The 21,790-nt window shown below is 43.1% G+C and overlaps 1 protein-coding gene across 1 annotated transcript; it reads left to right on the forward strand.

Moving 5' to 3' along the window:
- The first annotated feature begins 14,236 nt into the window (after positions 1-14,236).
- On the forward strand, positions 14,237-18,627 carry LOC139769866 (uncharacterized). The gene is made up of 2 exons (XM_071701340.1): positions 14,237-14,797; positions 15,412-18,627. Exons 1-2 carry the CDS (start codon positions 14,671-14,673, stop codon positions 16,827-16,829), a joined length of 1,545 nt encoding a protein of 514 aa, XP_071557441.1. The 5' UTR covers positions 14,237-14,670; the 3' UTR covers positions 16,830-18,627.
- The last annotated feature ends 3,163 nt before the right edge of the window (positions 18,628-21,790 follow it).

Raw genomic sequence — 21,790 nt, forward strand, 5'->3', positions numbered from 1 at the left:
TCACTTTCAATTTAATCAAAACATAGTATTTACTTGTCTAATTATTAAAATTAATTATTTAGCGCCTTATTTATTTAGTGCTCTGGAATAAAGTGCTCTCTTCAAGATATTGCAGAAACTTAATTTACCGCAATTAAATGGTCTTTTATAGGATTCAGAGTGACCACAGTCAATTTACGATGTTTTGCAATTGGATTTATACCATTTTCAAAATAAATTATTCGTGTGCGCGTTTTATCATTCACTTTACACGCATTCGAAATGTGCGTAAATCGCCACAGCTTCCGTGAAGCTAAGATCAGAGAATCATCGAAATTCAAACTACGTCGACTTATTCACGTGGCACGAACGCGCTCGCTGTAAAATGTACGGACCGGCTGACACGGCCGGTCACTAATAGCTTTTCCAGGATATAAAGCACGCACGGTGCGCGGAAGGATGAGTAACGCCGACGAGTCGCGGCCGCGCGGCGCGGCGTCTCGCATCCCTGGAAGTCGCTTTGAATAATCTAGGCGAGCTGAGAGCGCACGCAGGAGCGGCATCGGCTGACGGGCATCGTCTTTTATACCACGATGCTAATTAATTGAAACGACGACCGGCCGACAGTTGCGCAAGGAGGAGGCCGCGGCAGTAGCTTCTCGCCGATATTCTAAGCAATCACGTTGTCTGGAGAGAGACGGAAACAGACTCGAGATTATTTATTTAATGTATGCCCATCCGCATGGGACCACCGACTGGCAAAATCAGTGGGGTGCACGAGCTACCCGCTCACGAAATTAGTCGCGAACTTGCGCACTAATTTCATTTTCGGACAAAGTCGTGTACTTGTAAAGTCCAGTTCAGACGATCTAAAATATTGAGTGGAATATTTGAAGACGGAATCTTGTTTAGAATTTTACGTATCGAGTCGTAAATATTATTCTGGGTTAGCAAGAAATTTATTAAACCCTAAGTTCGGTTTATAATTAATCACAAAGTATAATTAAAGTTTTAATTGTGAATTGCATTTATTAAATCTGTCGAGTTCACGCTCTTCGTAAACGAGGAGCGAGTTATAACCAACGATAAATGAGCGATCTTCGAATCGCTGTGAGATGAATAATTTTAATATGAATGCTGAAGCTAGGCAGAGATTCTTTCCGCCTTCGAGAGACGAATGATATCGTGCGCCTGTGAACCTGTTTATATCGTCGAAAAGAAATAATACTGATGTATCTAATGCCGATGAGTGATAACGTCTGTATGCAATCGCGATGGACACGAGGATGCAGAAAGACAAACTCAGTTCACTGAGTTAAGCACAGTTACTCCAATTATAAAACTAATATATACTTAACAAATAGAGAAAAACGAGAGTTTGAATTCACTGTGTACAGTTATTGGTTTACAGGCAAAGCCAAAGAAATAAAACTTGGAATTTTCAATTTTATTTAGATGTGAATGCAGAAAAATTTTCTTTTTCTAAATATTATATAATGTTTTCTAAAATAATTATTCATTATTTTAAAAATTATCATTATATAATATTTTATTATTTTAGAAATTATCTTTATACAATTGCTTTATACAATTGCTACTACATCGATGTAGTATTACTTTTTAATCGAGATCATATAAGCGTTTATCGCTGCACAAAACCGGCAGCGATCCTCGAAATTAATTTCCGTACACCGCGCCACCGCTATCCGCCATCTCCAACGAGGGTATAAAAATGTTAATGCTACCAGATCGCGAGATCCATTACGTCCTGCGATAAAAAATTAATATCTCGCTGGTAGCCAGATCCAACTCGACTACCTGTTGCTTCCTACCGGAGCCGCGAGTGTGCTGGTCGATCGTAAGACGATCTCGCCGGGTCCGAAGGACGATCTTCGGCTAAAACGGGGCAATGGGAGAGACGAAGACGAGGCGTGGCGGCCGTCGAAAGCGGCGCGGCGGTAGCTGGCGGAGGACGAGAGACAGAGGAGAAAAGGAAAAGGAATGAGAGACGGAAACGAGAGGCGGCGACCGTAAGCGGGGCGGCGCGGGCGCGGCGTCCGATCCGCGGAGGATGGGTAGCACAGTAGTTGGCGGGCCGCGTTGACGGGCGCATTTTTTAAAGCAGATGATATCGGCCCCCGGGGGACCAAAGACTAATGCGCCGAGATAGCGGCAGTAAATCAAACGGGAATTCCAGGTCGTGTATGTAAGGATGTTTATGCTCGCTCGCGACCTCGGGCCCGAGCGCGCGGAACGAGATTTACTTTCTACCGGCCCTCAAATCGAAGAGATAACCGCGCGCGGTCCGCCCGATAAAATATTAACCTCGCGCCTGACTGACGACGTTCCATTTCGGACCGAGCTGGAGGATGCTGAATCTCTCATCTCTCGCATGTGATGCGGCTGATGGTGCGTGCGCGATCACGCGTCCAGTCTCCTTTTCGTCGGCACGTTCTGCGTTCTGCGCCGCCAGTTCTTTGTGCCCGCTTATTTCACGCGTTCGGGCTTGCGTTATCGGCCAACTGCGGACCGACCGCGGCTTAAAATCGTTCTCCGAAATCGGCAAATGAATTATGCTAAGCGATCGGCACACAAACGCCCGCACCCGGTAAAATATTTAACAATGTCGCAGGAAGTCAAAGGGATAAATAACGTTTCCGACGCGGATCCATAGATCACGCATTATAACAGTTCATAATTCTATCGCGCACGGGACTCACAACGCCGCGTAAGATTTGCTCGTTGTTGCGCGCGTCGCGATTTAAAGGAATAACACCGTTACGCAATAAATTATCGGACCGTCGTTGGCAGTCGCGAATGTTGCACTTCGTTGCGTTTGTGAGCGCCTGCATTTGCATATGCGCCGCTATGGACGCGGAGAGCGCGCATGAAATTACGAGAAATCAGTGCTCTCCGATCGGAGAGACGTCAAGAGGGTACGTTAAATATCGCGCTTTGCGATTTTTCATCCGCTCCAGTCCCACATAAATTTTCCTCCGCTCTCGGCTAATCGCGATTAACGTTGTTTATCATTTAATACGCGCCATTGTTTTTATTATCTACTTTATCTAATCGCGCGATCGCGTAATTTCATCGATTTGTCTTATTTTAATATTCCGCAAGCCATCTATGTTTAACAGTTATTGTCGTTTAATCGGAAAAATAATCAATCTAAAATATATATACGATTTAAAAAATAGATTTTATAATTGAATTACTTTGTATTACATTGGACTTCGATTATAGTTGTACGGAAATGACTAAATTTTATTTTTGACATTGCGCATAAACTTACGATTTCTTCTTAATCACGCATTCATCTCTTCGATGAAGCCGGCAGCTTTTTGTTCGCGGTTTTCTTCAAAGAAATGAAAGGTTCTCTTCGCGTATTTTCTGAAACCACAGTATCTGTTTTCCTTACAAACAATTCCGACAATGTCGTTTCTCGTCACTCACATCTTTCCGCTTGCCGACGTTCAAAACGCGACGTCTCAAAGCAGCTACGCGAGATCTCTACCCCCGCGCGCTACCGTTTTTATCTCAGAAAGGCTTCCTGTACGCGACAGAATCCTGGGACTGGAACGTGCTCGACCGGTCAGAGATCGTCTTATAAACGTGATTATGTGAGAAAAACCGCTCCTCTCCTCGTGTGCCCGGAATCGCCCATTCAGACGAAGAAATCCCAAAGAGAGATTCCGCTCTCTTTTCTTTCTAAAGGAGATTCCTCTCGCGTTGGAAACTGTCCCTGAATCGGGAACAGGTTCAGTTTCCTCCACGTCTACGCGGGATCCCGCGGTCTGGCCTCGTGATCCTGAATATCCTCCTCTTGCACCTACTCCGCCTCTTACTACCAACTCCGTCGCTCTTTCTACCTCTTTCTTACTACGGCGGATGGTGTGCATTGTACCGACGTTGAGATGCGTGTACGCCTTGTCGACGCTGATTATGAACGCATCCGTAAGCTCTGCTGCCCGCGTGCTAACACGAAGAGCTGAAGTACACGGTCGTTCAACCCTACACGGGGAAGATGTATTTTTTTTTCAGAGGGTAAAGCACTCGTGGGACGACTGCTTGCCACGAGACCACAGAAATTAAAGATTTGCCTCGTTTGACGAGTCAACGCCTGGATTATAGAGATTTGTGGGATGTTAAAAAATATTTTCTCGTTAAAAATTTCCGTTGCGCAACGAGTCGGGGACAAGTGGGACATTCAGCCGGTGCTAAAAGCATGCGACTGTTCCTTCCATGTCCGATCCGGAGCAACCGTGTCGACCGAAAATATGACGAAGGATCCCGCGGCATTGGGCTAACGGTCGGCGCGTTAGTCGCGTTCCAGTTCCTGTCGGATAAATCGTTGAAATTTCGAGGCGCGACGCGTAACAGACGGCGGACGGCCGGCAACGGTTGCGTTACGGTAAGCGTGCAACTTCTTAACCGGGCACCCACGAATGCCCGAGGCGTCCCCGACATTGTTATCAAGAGCGTGCCGTACCTGTATCAGATCGAGATAGTGAACGCCGGTGCTGGTACGATCGCTCGTGCTGTCGCAACTGCGCGGGTGAAAGTGTATCGGGGCTCTCTCGAGAGTCCAATTGAAATTAATTTAATTAAGCAAGCACTCGCCGCAGAGAACGCTGGGGGACCTGTAGGCTGGGGTACCTCCCTGCACGCCGGACAGTCGCTGAGTTGATCATCGATTATGCTGGCCGATGCTTATCGGTGGTACGAAGGAATGGCAGGAATTGTGAGCAAAGTGTGCCGAGATTTATATGTATTGATAGGCAGCACTTTACGTAATTCGCGCGAGAAGTTTCGTTGATAAGTACGCTATGAAATTGCGTTCTTGAGTATTATAATTATAGATTAAAATAAAAAACGACTTATGATATATGTAGTAATGTTTCGTATTTAATGACTTTGTCGATGGAATCTTTTTTGTGGATAAGATAAAGCAGCAATAAATTCGCATTAAATATATATCTTTTAAGATAATTTATATAATATTTGATGTGAATGTATTGATGCTTAATTTTATTTTTTTATGGAAAAATCAAAGACAAAGAATTAAAGACGTTAATTGAGGATAGAGAAGATATCGATGTACCGGACGATTTAATTCAACATGACGTTGTTTATAGACTGATGATCGCAAGCAGTGGTCATCACTCTCAATATGCTTACTTGAGAGGAAAGAAGATACCCGTTCGCGAATCCTCTTTGCTGACAGTTGTTGTCACATGTAAAAGACAGTTTAGTTAATTGAAACTAAACACGTCGTTTATTAATATGCTTTGCCTGTGTCTTCTTCTTTAATTTCCGACACCATCAATTCTTAATTTTAATCGCAATTTCAATTAGAAAATTATTTTATCTATTTACTATCCTTAATGTTATCAGTTTATCGATCAGTTAAAAGAAATATTATTATTACATTTCGTCAGTGGAGACACATTAATGCACGTGCTTATAGATTTAAATAAACGATTATAGATATATACATCACAACTCGATTACATAAAAGTAAATTGGAATTTAATGTGAGAGGTATGAGTAATAATTTCATTAGGAAACAATCGCTCGGACTTTGTTTCGGTGTTGCGACAGGTAAAGGTTGCTCCGCGCGCAGAAGTCCTCAGGATACATCGCATCAGATAAAGCTTCATAGCGCGTGAGGTCCTGTCAAACAGACGAAAACTAGTTCATCGAAGATGCCGGATTGCCGGACGGTAATGACGCGGACACGTACGAGAAAACGAGGGCGCATCCCGAAAATATAAAAGTCAGGCGTGTTTTGATGTATCAACCGTGGTTAGTGTCTCACCCTAATGGCTGATCAGATAAGGGCTCCTTGTTCGGTGGTCCTGGCGAGATGCTATCGCGTTCGCACGCTCTTACACCCCGGGACGTGTACCGTGATGTCATTATAGCACCGGAATATTTTGTAAATGCGCTGCCGAAGGCGGAGCGCCGGCCATCAAGACTGGCTCGGACGAGAATCCGACCGGGAGATACTTCCTGGTTGACGAGGGACACGCTATCAACCGCAGAAATTGACTCGTTTCGATGTCAGCTCTCCGAGCTTGCTCTTCTTATGACCCAAACGATTTTTTGTCGGCGATGATCGATGCAGGAAGGCGCGTCATTCAAACGGGACGTAACTCGGAATGTTCATTTATCTTTTCGAAACGCGCGCGTTCGAAATGCTCAAGAAATAGACTAGTTGGTTTTTAGGATCGATAGGATAGGAGAATAAAACTGTATACATTATTATTTTAATCATCAGGCATATTTTTTATTTGCTCGATCTTAATTAAATAATATTGCAGTATTTGATTAAATAAATTTTGCTATATAAATATTTATGGAAATAGTACAATTCGATCACGAATTATTTTAAATAAGGTTTTCGTAGAAGGATGCACACCGTTGGTCTAGATAGAATCGTTAACGCTGTCAAGAGTCCTGCGAGAGGCAAGATGGACATGATAGAGTTTTACGAAGGTAGAATTTAGCAAAGTTTTCGGTCATCTGGTCCATATTCGATCACCTGCCCGCCCCTAAGAACGCACCCCTGATGGGCACGCGTCGTTCCGCTGTAGGAAAATCGTCTGGCAAACTGACCATATGCTACATTCCTGGAAATGTGATCTGCGGTATCCTTATCTTCTTGGATTGACAGACGTTCCGCCTCACGACGTATCTCGATATTAGTCGCGTGTTTTGTCTTTATTATACATTTTTAAAATATTTTTTAAACGTGGAAGCTCTCTTTTTCTTCGTGAAAATGTGTTTAGTTAAAAGTAGGTATCACAAAGATGACATTATAAATTATATTCTTAAATAGATTTTAAATGACTTATGCCTAAATAATAGAATAGGTTTCTTAAAATGATATTAATAAAATATAAAATCACATCTACATTTACATCTAAATGTCAATGTTACTTAAATAATTCAACGATTTTTCCAAACTATGGTTATATTATATTTAAATCGATACGAGGAAAATTTGTCATAAATGTTCTACAATATAATAGTTATTTTATAGACCTGAAATCGTGATATTTGGAAAATACCAGTTGTATAAGTTCAAAACCGTTTTATTTATTGGGCTAATAATAGACGAGACGTTATACCGGAACTCTATCCCGGGAAGGTCCCCATACGCGTCAATTTTTCGAAAACGGTAACGTTGCCACGCGTCCCATCAGCTGTCCTGAATCCAGAACAGATGCTGTCCGCTCCGGTACATTCGCGTACGTTGCACCGGAGATTCGTCCCCGGATTCTTTGAGACGTCGATTTTTCCTCGATGAAGAACGCAGGTGATTGTGCTCGGGCTGAAGCTGAACAAGTTTCGACTCGCACGGAAGACGTGAAAAATCGATATTTTTTATCAGTGAAAACGCGTTCTGTTACCAAGGGCGCTTTATTGCCCACGTCGAACTGTCGGGGCGGCAGGTTACGTTAAACAAGTTCCGTTGAGACCGTCGTGTGAATTTTGGCCCGCTGGCGGCGTGTAATTGACGAATTATGCTGAAACCTTGTTGCAAACGAATAACGGTACGTCGTATGCAGATCACGACTGAAAATGCGACAGACTTAGTTGAAGATACAGATATTGTGTGCGAACGTTTCTCGGAAATTTTATTAAATTTTTCCCGAATGAATTAAAAATGAATTAAAAATATATAAGATCATTTTCGTTACATTTCTTGTTACATTAATATAATATCTGTCATGCTTCGAGGTATTCAATTCAGATAAGATTACGTAATCACTAATAAAATAACATTTAATGACACGAATGTGGTAAGACAGTGATTTTTGAGAAAATTATATCAGCAGGTCCCTGAGCTCATGATTCAAAGGGCAAGGTACCGAGTCTTTCGTTCTTAGCCGAACGAACGGACTTAAGGCGAGGTAGTGATTCTTTGAGATCGTTGCACAATGAAGAGGGCTTTACGCGTCGCGGCGGCTATTCACCGCGAAGGCGAAGGAAAGAAAGAAAATAAGAGGAAAAACTCAGGCGCACCGTTTCTCATTCACGATCGACGAAATAACCGTCATTGTGAGCGCCCCGTGGTTCTCGATCAGTTGTAGCGATCGTCGTCCCGTCGACGATCCTCGTAAATAGAGGCCAGTCCGCGGAACTGGGCGACACTGACTCGTCAAGGGATTGAGAGGGAAAGTGCATTCACCTAAGATATACACGTAAGTGGATTTTCGGAATCCGAGAAGGAATCCGTATTATCATCTCGGTTGTGACAATATCGAGTTCTGCAGTTGATTAACCTGCGGTGCATTCAGATGTTTTCGTGCGAATAACCGCGAGAAGTACGGGAAATACTACTCAACGAAATTCTATCTCTTAAACAACAGATTTCTTGCAAGACTATGATTATGCATTCCATTTCAGAGATGAAGTATTCGTATCTTTGTATGATGTGTGCACGAAAAAAAAAGGTGTGCACGTTAGGTTAAGCCTCTAACGTCGGTGTCTAGCGCTTTTTTTCTGTTTAATCGTGTTTTCGTATGTTGTGACCGAGGTTTTTCTGTTTAGATGTCTTATTTAATGAGACAGCAAACAAACCTAAGTAGCTTTACTAAAGTAAAGCATTCGTAAATGACTTTACTATTCTTTCCTTCTAGCTTTTACTAGGTCTTGCGTTTTTCGTTATTGTCTACTTATGCTTTTACATCTTTTAATTTATAACGCAGGTGTCCTATTACTGTTTCAAAGAACACAAAGGAAATACTTGAGTAAATTATTGCCGTAATGTAGTTTTTGGAGTTTTACTATTTTCTATATCTGAATGATGTTTTTTTTTGTGCTTTCGTTTTCTATCAACTTTTTAAACAGTGCTTTTTTCTATTGTTTTGTTTATACTGTTTTGATAGTATTTTGATTAGCGTTTTAGGAGCTTATTCTTACATATTTAATTATTTTATTTGTTAAATTTACATTGCACATTAAATAAATTAGATATTATAAGATTAGGATATTTAAAAATTGCAAAAATGATTTAAAATTGTTTCCGGAAAAATAAATAATATTAATTATGTAAAATCATAAATATAGTTTATCTCATACAAATAATAATAGAATTAGTAATGAAGATTGTAAAATATTTAATAAGGTCAACCACTCGAATCAGCTACATTATTCGAATTTCGTTTCAAGTATTGTCCGCTGACATGCAACTCTCAATGTATTGATACACCTCGATGCACCCCGTTGTGCAATGGTCTTATTTTTTCAATTGTTCCGCTTTGAGCGCCAATCCCGAACTTTTGATACTTCGAGGAGCGTACACCTGTGTCGCGGTGGTGTCCATTTCTGCGATGAATGGACCGGGATCAAAGGTAAAAGGCTAGCAAAACTCGTCTTACAAACTATTTAAGCTTCTCCGTACAATATAGCTAAAATCGTGTCGGAGTCTCTTTGTTAAATTCATTGCGCTGTGAAATTAGCATTTTATTTTCAGAATTTCGATATAATAGAATCCATCACTTCTTCAAAGAGACTTTCTGAGCTTTGATGATTAAAATGTAGGAATCTATAGATATTTCACGGTTTTGTTACACGGAAATTAGTCATAATTTTTTTTATTCAATCAGATATTTGGATTTTAACAATTTTCTATAAAAAAATTCTGAGGCGTTATTTATAACTCTTAAAAAATAGAATTTTTAAGTAACATAGTATTGATGAATAAACAGATATTCATAGTTCACAAGCTGAGCAGAACAGAATGAAACATGTGTTTAGTACGAAACGATTTTATTAAAGGCGCCTCGAAGTTGGAAAATTTAACTATCGGCGAAGCGTCTAGTTCGGTGCCTAGTTTCGGTGCGAGAAGAAGTACAAAGCCCCTTCGATTTCCCCCTCCCTTCTCTTTTCCGAGGATACCTGGTTCACGTGTAGGGATCCACGGGCCCCGAAAATGGGTCTACGTAGCTAGTCTCGGTGGGGCCAGTCGCATATGGTGGCGCGCACACACATGTATAAAGCGTTCCGGCGGTAATAGCCAGGTGTTTCAAAGGTGAGGCGATGGGGCGCCCCTCGAGGCGGCACAACAAAAAAATAAACCAGCTTCCTTCCGATGGGGCTACCTTCCAGTGGGGCGGCCACCCGGTACACACATATAGGTTCTCTGTGCGCGTCGTAATAATTATACAGATTTATTCGAACAGGCCCGGATCGCAACGGGTTAACAGCGTGCGCGCGCGAACTGGTTGAGAGTTCCGGGGAATCGTAACGTCGCGCATCGGGTATCTCGCCGAGGGTCGAAGAGTCACACCTTTCATTTCCTCGGCTGTAACGTGTAATTTACCACTTTGAGCGGGAAAACAAGAATCGTATGAGAAACTGGCCGTAAACGGTCGCCTATAAATATACACTTGGCCGAGATGTATCTATCTTCGAAGCGATCGTTAATTCTCCCCTATAAGTTGTTCACAACTGCGGTTATCCATTGATCGATTGTATAACATTACAAATGGAAGGTGGCAGTGAAAGACTGGGGTTTGGATCGATATTAAATTTCTTAGTAGTAGAATATAGTTGAAAGTCACAAGGACTATTCCCACAAGAAAATTAAAAAAAAACAATTATACCGTATTAAAATTATGATTAACAACTTCAGTAAGATTAATATCTGTTGTTACCAATTTCAACCTGTTTTTTCGTCACACGTAGCTGTATTTGTATTTTTTTTTTCGCGGCAGGGCGGAAATGGTTCGCCATTGCGGCGCAACAACATAACCGACGAACGCGATGGGCGCGGTGCCAGTGGGACCTGCTTCTATCTACGCGCGCATAAAGAATCTTTTCGCAGCAACCTGCGCGAACGCGCGATTACCCGTGGTATCGGCGTGAAGGGCGCCGGATTGTTCCCTCGTCGGGATTCACACGCACGGGACATACTACAGCGGCAAACAAAAGCGGGGGTAACTTAGCGCGCCCAGTATTCCGTATAATTTATCCGCCACGTAACGATGGTAGGAAGAAAGAAGCGGAATTCTTTGCCGGAACCGCCACCGGTAGCTACCGGAATAACCAGATAAAATGCAGGTTCTCTCAGTCCTCTCCTTGCCTGCTTTTTTTCCTTCTTCCTCTCACTGATTTAAGACGACGAGAAAGGGTTGTCTGCAGAGACAGATAACCGCGTGGAAGGGCGTCTTTATGCGCAGGTAGATGATTCGTCGACGACCGGTGCACGATTCATTCCCCGGTATTTCTCTTTCTTTCTCTCTCTTTCTTTCTATTTCTGTTTTGAGTTCTTGATGCGCTGAGACGGAGGCAACCGTAGGGTGCCCGTTTCCTCGTAAACCGCCACGAGAAGAAAACGTCGATCGGCCCCTTCGCGCATATTTACGTGACAACGAGAGAGAAGATTGTGGCTTTTAATTTAATGCGATGCATCGGAAACGGCAGGTAGGTCGCACGACGGTAGGGCGGTCGCAGATTGCAAATTAAACGCATCCGTCCGGAACAGTGAGAAAAATGTGCTTCAGATGCATAAATGCATGCTATATTAGGTCTTGTAATAATAAATTAAATATCCCTTAAAGATATGTCTTCATTCAAAATTATAAATCTTTTTTTATGACTTGCGACAGACAATTATTTATTTAACGTGAAGGTTTAATTAAATCGTAGAAACGTTCCGTCTCATTTTCATGCAGCGAAAGAGACTGTACGGCATGATATGGATTTGAAATTAACCGGGATCGCGATCCGCCCGAGGTCGAAGTCGGTGCACCGAGCGTGCGCATTTCTTGCATTCCCTTTGATCGGCGGTAGTGCATCGGTACGCACTCGATATGTACGTGACGTTGTATTCGTGGGTGTCGATGAGATAAGCGGGGCGGCAGGTATAGGGACAACAACGGGTGATTCGCGCCGCCGCGCGCCGTCCCGTTGCCAGCAGATAGTTTCTTTAGGATCGTGACTGCTCCGCTTATCGGCGAGCGAATCGAACTCTCTGTCCCGGCTAACGATCGTATAAATTTGCAGTGCGTACAGCAGCCGGCTAGATCGTTTCAATACGTCCGGCACGCGTGATGACAATGACTCGACTTGTCTTTGAGTAGCAAGTGTTTAATTGATACGCAATTAATGGAATTAAAATTTCGGAAGATTATTTATAGTCTTCAAGAAAAGATTTTTATTCTGACAAATATATTACTCATTCTTGAGATTTTCCAAATATCTTATATGTACAGAATTTAGTGCGTTTGTTGTATCACATAAGCTGACTTGGCCGACATTCCATGGAATAGTGTCTTCAGAATCTCGAGTCTGAATTATATCTTTTATACAGTGATAATATCGCAACACGCCGTAGTAACCGCCGTTGCTGTTTTCAATGCATTGATAGTACAAAGCTCGATGCGGAATCATTTCAAGTTCAACGTACCATGCGCGTGCCGCATTTGGAATGCGCCGTTAAAGCGAAGTGAAATGCGTCGCGCGCGGCGATTGCGTGTAATATTGATATTGTAATGCAAAGCGAAGCGAGTGTAAATATATATCGACGGTAGCGAGGACGTTTCTCCTGTCGAGACAAACGGTTAATAACACGCGCGCCCGTGGCGTATCGGTTACCGAGATTTTATCGTGAAATTCTGCCAGCGCGCACGCACGACGCCGTCTCCGCCTTTTCCTCTCTCCGCCTTTGCTCTCTGCGCGTCTGGTGTCTCTCCTTCATTACGAAATAATACGAGAGAATGATTGGTCGCGCACACACCCAGCGAACTAGCAAAAGAATAGAGGTTTATGCGAGTGAGCTGTTTATGACGACAAGTACAAGGGTCCTATATGTCAAAAATTGGTCTCGTTTTCTAGCCAATATATGATCATACCGGTCTCTTATCCCGATTATCGTTTCGTGATAGATCAATTCGAATGATTTCCAATTTCACTGGTGATAATCCTGCCCATTATATATACGTTAATTGCGAAAAAATGTTTCACGATTTCACTTTGCTTTAAAATCCGTATAAAACTTGTTGAATTTTCATTGTGTGTTAATGCATCTGAAATATTTCGTTGCTGTGAATATTTTAATTAGTGACATACTTTATTCTTATCAATAAACAATGAAATGCATTGCTACATTTTTATGTAGCATTAAAAAACGATGATACACAAATTTATAGCGGTAAAGAATTTAAACCCCAACAAAAAAAGCTTATCTGTATTAATCTTATCTTTGTGTATGTCACAAAAGTTTCTGCCGACATCGAAGAGAAACAGAAGAATGTTACCGTTTTTTTTTTACGCGCGTCGGCCACGTGGCGGATTCCCAAACTGAACGCCGCGTGCTTTTCCTTTCGCGCAAAAATGGCAGGCGATCTAACGTGAATCTGCCGCTCGCGCATAGGGAGACGGGGTGCTCGCGCGAGTACGCGTGCCCCAGTGCACATGCTCACGAGTGTACGCGCGTGTGTAGGTTCCCAGCGCGCGTGGGCGATGCTGTGGCACGCGACACGACCGTTACACGTCGGACTGGCAACGTGGGTCGACGCGAAAGAGGGAGTGAAATTCAGAAGGGGAACAAGAGGTGGATTGTAGCGCTCGCACATACATACATACGTACACACATGCACGCATGTACGCGAGACGCAATGCGCGCATATCAGGTAGGGGCACAAAACAGTCGACGCGACAACCACTCTCGCACAAAGAGCAAGAGAAAGAACGGTGCGGAGTTCAGGTAGGCCGAACGGAAATTCGAATAAAAAACGCGAGTTGCCGAGCTCTCGCGCGGAGGGGGTCTAATGTACCCACACGCGCGCGCGAACGCGAATCCCTGGTACATGTGTGTGCGCGCGCGCGCGTGGAGAGGGTCCCCTAAGAGGGGTCACAGCATCTGCTCCTACAGAACAACATAACATACACACATTGAAACTTGCGAAGCGTGTAAGCGTGAGAGAGAGAAGGAGAGAGAAAGAAACTAGGGGAAGGGATGAAAAAGGAAGGACGTGAAGCGTAGCGGACTATCGCGTTGCACTCATGAATATCCTGCACCTCCCGTCGTTGTCGCTGACGGTGGGGGACAGTTGGTGGAACATATCCCTGGTCGATTGGCTGGTGGCCCGCGACCGCCCGTCCCCCATTGGCAAGCAACGAGGGGCCCGCGGGCCCGTATTGGCTCGGCAGCACGTGCGGGCCACCTGCAATCGGTTGGTGGGGCGACCTGTTATAAGAGGCCCTGACACAACCCCCTGCTAGTCAGAGACCGGCTTGCAGCTGAGACGTTTCGAGCCAGTCGCTATAGCACACATTCCTCGCATTTCTCTTTCGTGTTTCACGCGAGTCAAGATTTATCCGAGTCGCCCAACCGGTCAGTTGAATTCGGACAAGCGTGTGGTGAAGATCAATTTTATTACTCCTTTAAAGAAAACTCAAAGTGCCGTTTCTTCTTTTGAAGGAGGAGGCTTTTGACTTATGTGTGAAATAACAGTGCAGTGATAACACGCGGAAATAACGTTGCCGCGTATTATTGTCGCTCGCGAGACTTCGGCAAGAGTGTGATTATTGGATTAACGCTGTAAATGACGGATATCCATACGAGAAGAGAAAGAAGGAGGATGCTGTAAGCGTCCTTCCCAGTGGCATAGCGTTAATAAATCAGAAGAACGCTTTAAGTGCCTTCGCGCAGTATCAAAACACAGTGACAAAATGCTTGTCGACGAGGTGCCACACAGCTTCATGAAGAAGAATTACAATTACAGTCATTGCCCTTTAAAGAAGCGGCCGTTTTATTATACGTCCGAGGATGAAGAAGAAGCTCCTGAAGCTATCAAAGGTATTAAAATTATTTTTCTCTTATCGCACAAATCCCTTCAAAATTACTTTTATACGAAATTCAACGTTTATATTGACCTCTTATTTTCGAGAATATATTTTAAGCGTCACAATAAGTAGATTAGATAATATAGAATAATGGAAAATAGTAATTTTAAACGTAAACTTTAATATTTTGTTGTTATTAATAAAATTAAAATTAATAGTAATTTTAATACAAAAAATAATTATTTAATTAACATAATTGAATACATATAATTATGTCAAATTTAAACAATTACAAATATGTAAAAATAAAGATGTAATAAAGATATGAAAACAAATATAGGAAAAATAAAAATGAAGAAGAAAGAAGTAAAGAGAAAGTGTGCTAACACGAGATACAGTTTATAATGAATATTTCTTACAATAATGAAGTAAATATGGCTTACAATGAATTCTTTTATTTTCGAAAAGTTGAGTCATTAGAAACGTCATTAAAATTAAAATATTAGAAAAATATTTATAAACTTTTTTTATTTTTAGATACTACCTAAATTATTTTCTTTTCTTTATGTTTTATACTTCGGTATCCTTTATCATATATGTGAACGCCGCTATTTCTTGTTTGTGCAGAAGAAATAATCGATGTCGGAGTAGACGATATCCCTGAACCTGAGAACCTCAGCACGAAGCCCGAGGATCTCAGCAGAACTGCGGATCGCCATCATAGTCATTCTCCCCATCAACAACAACAACAACAACAGCAGCAGCAACAGCAACAACAACAAGAACAGGAACGCGCGTCCAGCAGGATGCCACCTCCGATTTTCAAGACATCTCCTCCACCTTTAACGATAGAGCCATCTTCGCCGACAACTCATCATGCGATGCACTACGTGCACCAGTTACATCACTATCACCATCACTATCCAACCAAGACTATCACGCCGCCAGCGGGAATCGCGCCGACCCATCACCCGATGGTGAAGAAGGCGCGAGTCGAGGTGATCCAGCATAATGACAATTCCACGACGACGCCGACGGCGGGGGTGACGGCGACGTCGACCCCGCTGCATTTTATGGCGAGCAAGGCGCCCCTGGAGCCGTTGAATCTAAATCCTCCGGTGGAACCGTTGGCTCATTACCCTACGCCAGCCTGGGCTCGCACGGGCTCTCTGTATCCGTCGCATTATCTGCCGTATGCCCCGCCTACCTATCATCGCTATCCTGGAGCGGAATTGTATTCGTCGTACCCGGTACCGGCGTATCCGCACTCCTCTCCGGAACATCCGTCAGTTTCGCCGCCGCCCCACAGCGCACTGACTTGCTCGACGATCCAACGGCCCATCGCCAGGAGCTATCCTCACTGGAGCAGTCCGGATCACTGCGGTTTGTCACCTACGAGTTCCGTGGGTTCCGGCTCTCTGCGATCTCCGCCTCCCGTGACGCCGGAAGATCTCTCCTCACCCAGCAGCGAGAGCGGCAGGTCGTCCGCCGGCAGTACCTCCGCCGGGACGTCGATCGTCAACACGAAAATAGAGAAGAGCAGCCCGAGCACCGGCGCGAGCACCTCCTCGAGCACAACGTCGTCCAGGTACCCATGCACAGACTGCAACAAATCGTACTCGACATATTCCGGCTTGTCGAAGCATCAGCAGTTTCACTGCGCGGCCGCTCAAGGCCAGACAAAGAAGTCCTTCTCGTGCAAATTCTGCCAGAAGGTATACGTCAGTTTGGGCGCCCTGAAGATGCACATCCGAACGCACACGCTACCCTGCAAGTGTCATACGTGCGGCAAGGCGTTCTCCAGGCCGTGGCTGCTCCAGGGTCACATCCGGACGCACACCGGCGAGAAGCCGTTCCGATGTCAACACTGCAATCGCGCGTTCGCCGATAGGAGCAACCTCAGGGCTCACCTACAGACCCACAGCGACGTCAAGAAATATTCCTGCGACAGGTGTAGCAAGACATTCAGCAGGATGTCGTTGCTCACGAAGCATCAGGATGGCGGCTGTCCCGGCGTGCCGGTGTCAGTCGGCTATTCTTGCTAAAGTTTCGCGTCTCTGTGACCCACGAGATAAACGTATGTCGCTCGTTTTCATTTCGCGGTCTCAAAGTGCCTTAGAATGCAGTACAAATGTCGAGTTAGTGAAGTCTGGTATCTTGGTGAATCGCTCGCGAAATATCAATTAACTCTTTCGCCATCCGACTATATCCTTCCAGGAAAGTGCCTTTTAAGTTTTAACTAAAGTTTTAATTCATAAAAATATTCTCCGAAAAGTTGCATTTTTATTTTATAACGAAAACATTTTTTATTTTAAGTTAATTTTGAAAATAAGTTATTAAATTTTATCATTTTTATTTTGTAACAATGGCGAAAGAATTCGATCCCACGCATTCTTGTCAAGTATACTACTCGATCATATCGAACGCGTATTATTAAAAAGTTGATTCGTCAGACAGATATCTCGAAAAGTTTCGTGAGAGTTAGTTTCGTTTGTTTATTATCCTTCGCTGTAAATATTGATGTACGAGTGTGCGACGTACACAGCGATTCACAAAATACTTATTCTCTCTTAATTGCTGATTTTTAATTGCTAAACTTTAAATTTTATTTGTAGAAAGAAAAATATATGAACAAATATATTATTCCATAAAAGATCCTATCCTAAAAGAGTATCAATCTTTTGAAGTCTGCAATTGAGAAATAAATAATTTTGTGACTCATTGTATGAGCGTGCTGATGATATAATAGTACTTAGAGATTATACTTCGTCCTTTCGAGAGATCGGTCACGTCGCTCCGAGCACGTGAGGAATATCGATTATAAAAAACTGTTCGATTACCACCGCGTGATACGGTCCCGTGAAACTGCTGTGCCATTTTTTTATGTTTCATGCCATTTGTTTCTCATTTTTTTTAATGCACTCGAGCACGTAAAACGCGATCATAAAAACGAAGAGATCGAGAAATAGGACGATTTGCACGTTTTCTTTTTTTTTGAGTTATAGTTCGTTTCGTTTGTCGGCGTGCGAGCGCATCCGAGCATTATTTATCATCGTGACTGTCGATCGAAACTTATTTATATTAATTATACAATGATCTTTTGCAGTTTTGGTGGAAAGGAATTTATTTCTCGTTTAAAATGAAACGAGAAATAAATGCGAAACTTCGCAAAGTACTCGGGAAACTATTGAATTAAATGAAATATTTTCGAAAACAGGGTGCATTTCAGGCATGGTCGATGTAAATTTGGAAGATAAAATTTTGCTAAGAGTTATCACGCTGCGATGCACCAAAGTGCCATTCGCGAAATCGCCACGCGCGCGTCGCGTCGGGTGGAATCTCATTCGCGCGCTCGCACGCGTTAACACGCGGATTGTACATAGTTTAGCGCTTAACGGTTAACGAGTAAAATACGCACAGTACGAGTATTATAACTTGCCTGAATTGGGCAACTGGACCGAAAAGAGGAAAACAAGGTATTTAACGCGTGGAATAGGAAAAAGGATAAGATCTCGGCTCCGCACGTCGCATTATCATTTTCTGTATTTTGCATCTCGCAAATCCACCGTAAGTTTCTTAAACAAACTAGTCATTGTATTATACGCAGAGGAACAAAAGACTCGTTATAATTATCGAAAAAGATATAGAAAGAGGTAGATGTTAGAGAGTGAGCCATCGTTGCATACTTTTACTTTTTATCGTGCGTGTAATTAGCAGCATGGCTCAGACGAGTACCACTATTCCTAGTTTGTAAAGAAAATAAACTCTACTATGAAATACAGATATTGCCTATGTATAGAGATATTTTATATGAAATAAATTACATGGATTTTAAATTTTAAACTTTTTTTTCTCTCTATTGTGTTCTCTCTCTCTCTCTCTCTCTCCTCTCTAAAATATATTTAATATTTTTAGATTTTTACCTCTTCGATTTCCCACATACCTATGCTTTCTCTAGCATTATTATTTAGCATCCTCTTTTCTTCAAGAATTCTTATGGATAAAATTTTACTATATTCAGTTTTCAAATATCAATTATATTATATAAGACACTAGTTACGAAGATCATTACCATAATTGCCAAATTTTGATTATCAGTCATTTAGATCGTATACATATAAAAAATGACGCACATATCACATAACGATATTTTGGAGACTCGCATAATCAGGCGTTTTATCTTTTGACAAACGACGAGCGTATAAGCTTAATTTCTTCGGGCAACCAATCGGGCATCGATCGTTCGCATGTCAGAGGTCTTAGGAGGGGCCTCATCGATAAAGATAATTGTCGGTGTTCGTGCTTGGCTCGAGACGAATCGATTGGATCCGACTTGAGATTCGACGTACGGCCGGTAGTATTTCATTGCGCACGTGTGTGTACGCGTGGACGTAATAAAGTACGAAAGTGACATAAAATACGCGGCGGCGAACAAATCTATCGGCAATTTCGACAAGTCGCGATATTTATATCGCATTCATCGATACACTCCCGCAATCGTGCGCATTGTTGTTTGCGCAATTACATAACGCTGAGAACGATTGTTCGCGATTGTAAAAAGAATCCTTTCCGCGCAGTCCGCGCGCTTTATGTATATCTTCCGAGTGCCGCCGTTTATCCATTGCTACAGCTCTGTTTGGGTGGTCCAGATCAATCATGCGATGAATAGGAAATTCCAGATCCTTTCATCGATTTATCGAAGCGAGATTTATTAGTCTTCCAGATCGTTGAGCGTTTATGAGAAATGCTTCTCGAATCTGGGCTGGGAATACTTGAATATCCTAAGAACTATCACAAATTCTATGACAAATCGTTAGACTAGAAAACTTATTGCATTTTAAAATTTTTTCTGCGAACAAATATTTACGTGCAACAGCTTTTTCGCAGTCGTGGATGTATATCCTAGTTGAGCTAGTGCGAAATTAATACGCGTTTGCCTCGTAATCCGCACGGCATTCAGCGTGTTAATCGCGTCTTCCGGTCATGACAGAGCTCGCCTTCAGCGTATCTCACGAGGGCTAATCGACACACGTTAACTCCCATCAGCGTGAATACGCGCGGATTATGCGGCAGGTTATCCAATTTCTTCGCACAATGAAGAATCGAGAGACCGTTCCGCGTCGCGCCCGCGCCCGCGCGCGCGAGTATCTCTCTCCGTCGCGTGTTGCGTTCATTCATACATTCACAGGCGTGTAACGCCAGCACAAAGCTCTTTTAGCGGAGCAAACAACATATGGCGAGTAAACACGCGCGATGGAAACGCATTTAATTCATTTCGCCCGGGTAAAACGGGCTACCTGCACCGCGTATTAAAACCCACGCGTCTCTAGCATACGTGCCGCCGATTCAATCGGCTGTGGTGGCTCCAATCGAGCTTTTTGTTCAGCCGACTCTCGCCCATATGGGTGCCCGAGATCGTGCCGCGATCTCGCTTTACCCTCCTGACATTGTCGCATTGGTAATATATGGATCGACCTGCGAGCCAAACACGCGTTTAATCGACGTTTCAAGGGTGCATCGTTGCATATGAGCAACACGTGCTATATTTAGTTATTTAAATATCGTTTACCCGTGATAGCTCATTAAAGTGAAAGCGTAGTTAATTCTTCTTCCATCGCTCCTTTAACGATAGTAATCTGGATATTTAAAGAGAATTATAGTCATAATGATGGGATGATCGCAAACTCGTGCTGTACTTGAAACTCGTGGATATTCAAATCTAAACGATTTACACTTGTGGTCTCGTTGTGTAGTTTAGTCGCCATTATGACTGTAATTATGTATGACGGCCCATTGAACGTCGTCCTTTCGCCCGGCACGACAGGTGCACGCGCCATTTTCGAGTACCGGCCCTCGCAGACCGCACTGTGTATACACACTCACGCAGAAACGGGCGCGCAAGTAAGAAAGTGTGGAAGCAAACGCTACCTTGGCCGCTGGGCTTTTATGGCGACCGGTCCGATCGAACAGGTGCGTCGGAACGGATATACACACATAAAACGCCGGGGTAAAAGGTTCCATTATTCGTTTGTATATGGCACCGAGGCTTTGCACTATGCAAAGACTTTTGCGAGAGAAAAGCGGCCGCGCGGCGACAAAAGGTCGCAACGTCGTGTACGGGCCGAGCCAAGAAGGGGACATCAGCTACGAGGTTTTCGGGCACAAAGCGAAGGGGGTCGAGGCCGGTCGCCGTTGACAAAAACTACTCGCTAGTAAGAGCTGCAGATTGACGACTTCGGTCACCTAAAATTATGTCCCGGTTAATAATAAAATCTACCGGTTGATGTGTTAAAGGATTTTCAGATTTTCTTTATTTCTGCGTGAAAATGTGACTTTATTTAACTTGCAACGATAGAAGCCGAAAATCCTACAAGATTACGCGCTGTACTTAATAACGCTGTACTTAATAAATACGATGCTGGGATTCTTATTTTTTATTTACTTTTATTTTATACATAATTATTTATTATCTAAATGTAGCGTACAATCTAAATATTTTTGCACGGGACTTCGAGCGATAACGATCTCACGACTTTTGACACGATCGCCGTAGAATCAAGTTGACCTCGTATAAAACTGATCGTTCCTTTAGGACGTACAGCACACCTGACCAAGGAGCGAGAGTCTTTCATCGCTTCCCGGAAGACTCTCGTCTTCTTGCAACCCTTTACTCCGTGGTGGTACGTGTCCCATTGTGTCAGCGCGGATCGCCACTGCCGGTTACACCAGGTGTGTTAGTGCTCGTGCGTTTCTTCTTCGTGAAGCGTGATCGTCGATGATGCGGCGATCCGTGCACGAATTATATAGTCGTCGCTTTTATGAAATTCTCAGTCGGCTGGAAAGATCCCCAGCCGAATAAGTATTGAACGATCGGGATATTATGTATTCTCTTACAGTTAATTATTACATCGCCACGTAATATTATGCAGTTAATGTTAACATTATGTTAAATTATTAGCGTGTCGTCTGTATTATATTTCTTCTTAGATCTACCTAACTGTTATCA

Source organism: Temnothorax nylanderi, unplaced genomic scaffold (assembly GCF_030848795.1).
Source record: "Temnothorax nylanderi isolate EJ_2023f unplaced genomic scaffold, tnyl_v1.0 TNYL_tig0002_pilon, whole genome shotgun sequence".
Taxonomy (NCBI): Eukaryota; Metazoa; Arthropoda; class Insecta; order Hymenoptera; family Formicidae; genus Temnothorax; species Temnothorax nylanderi.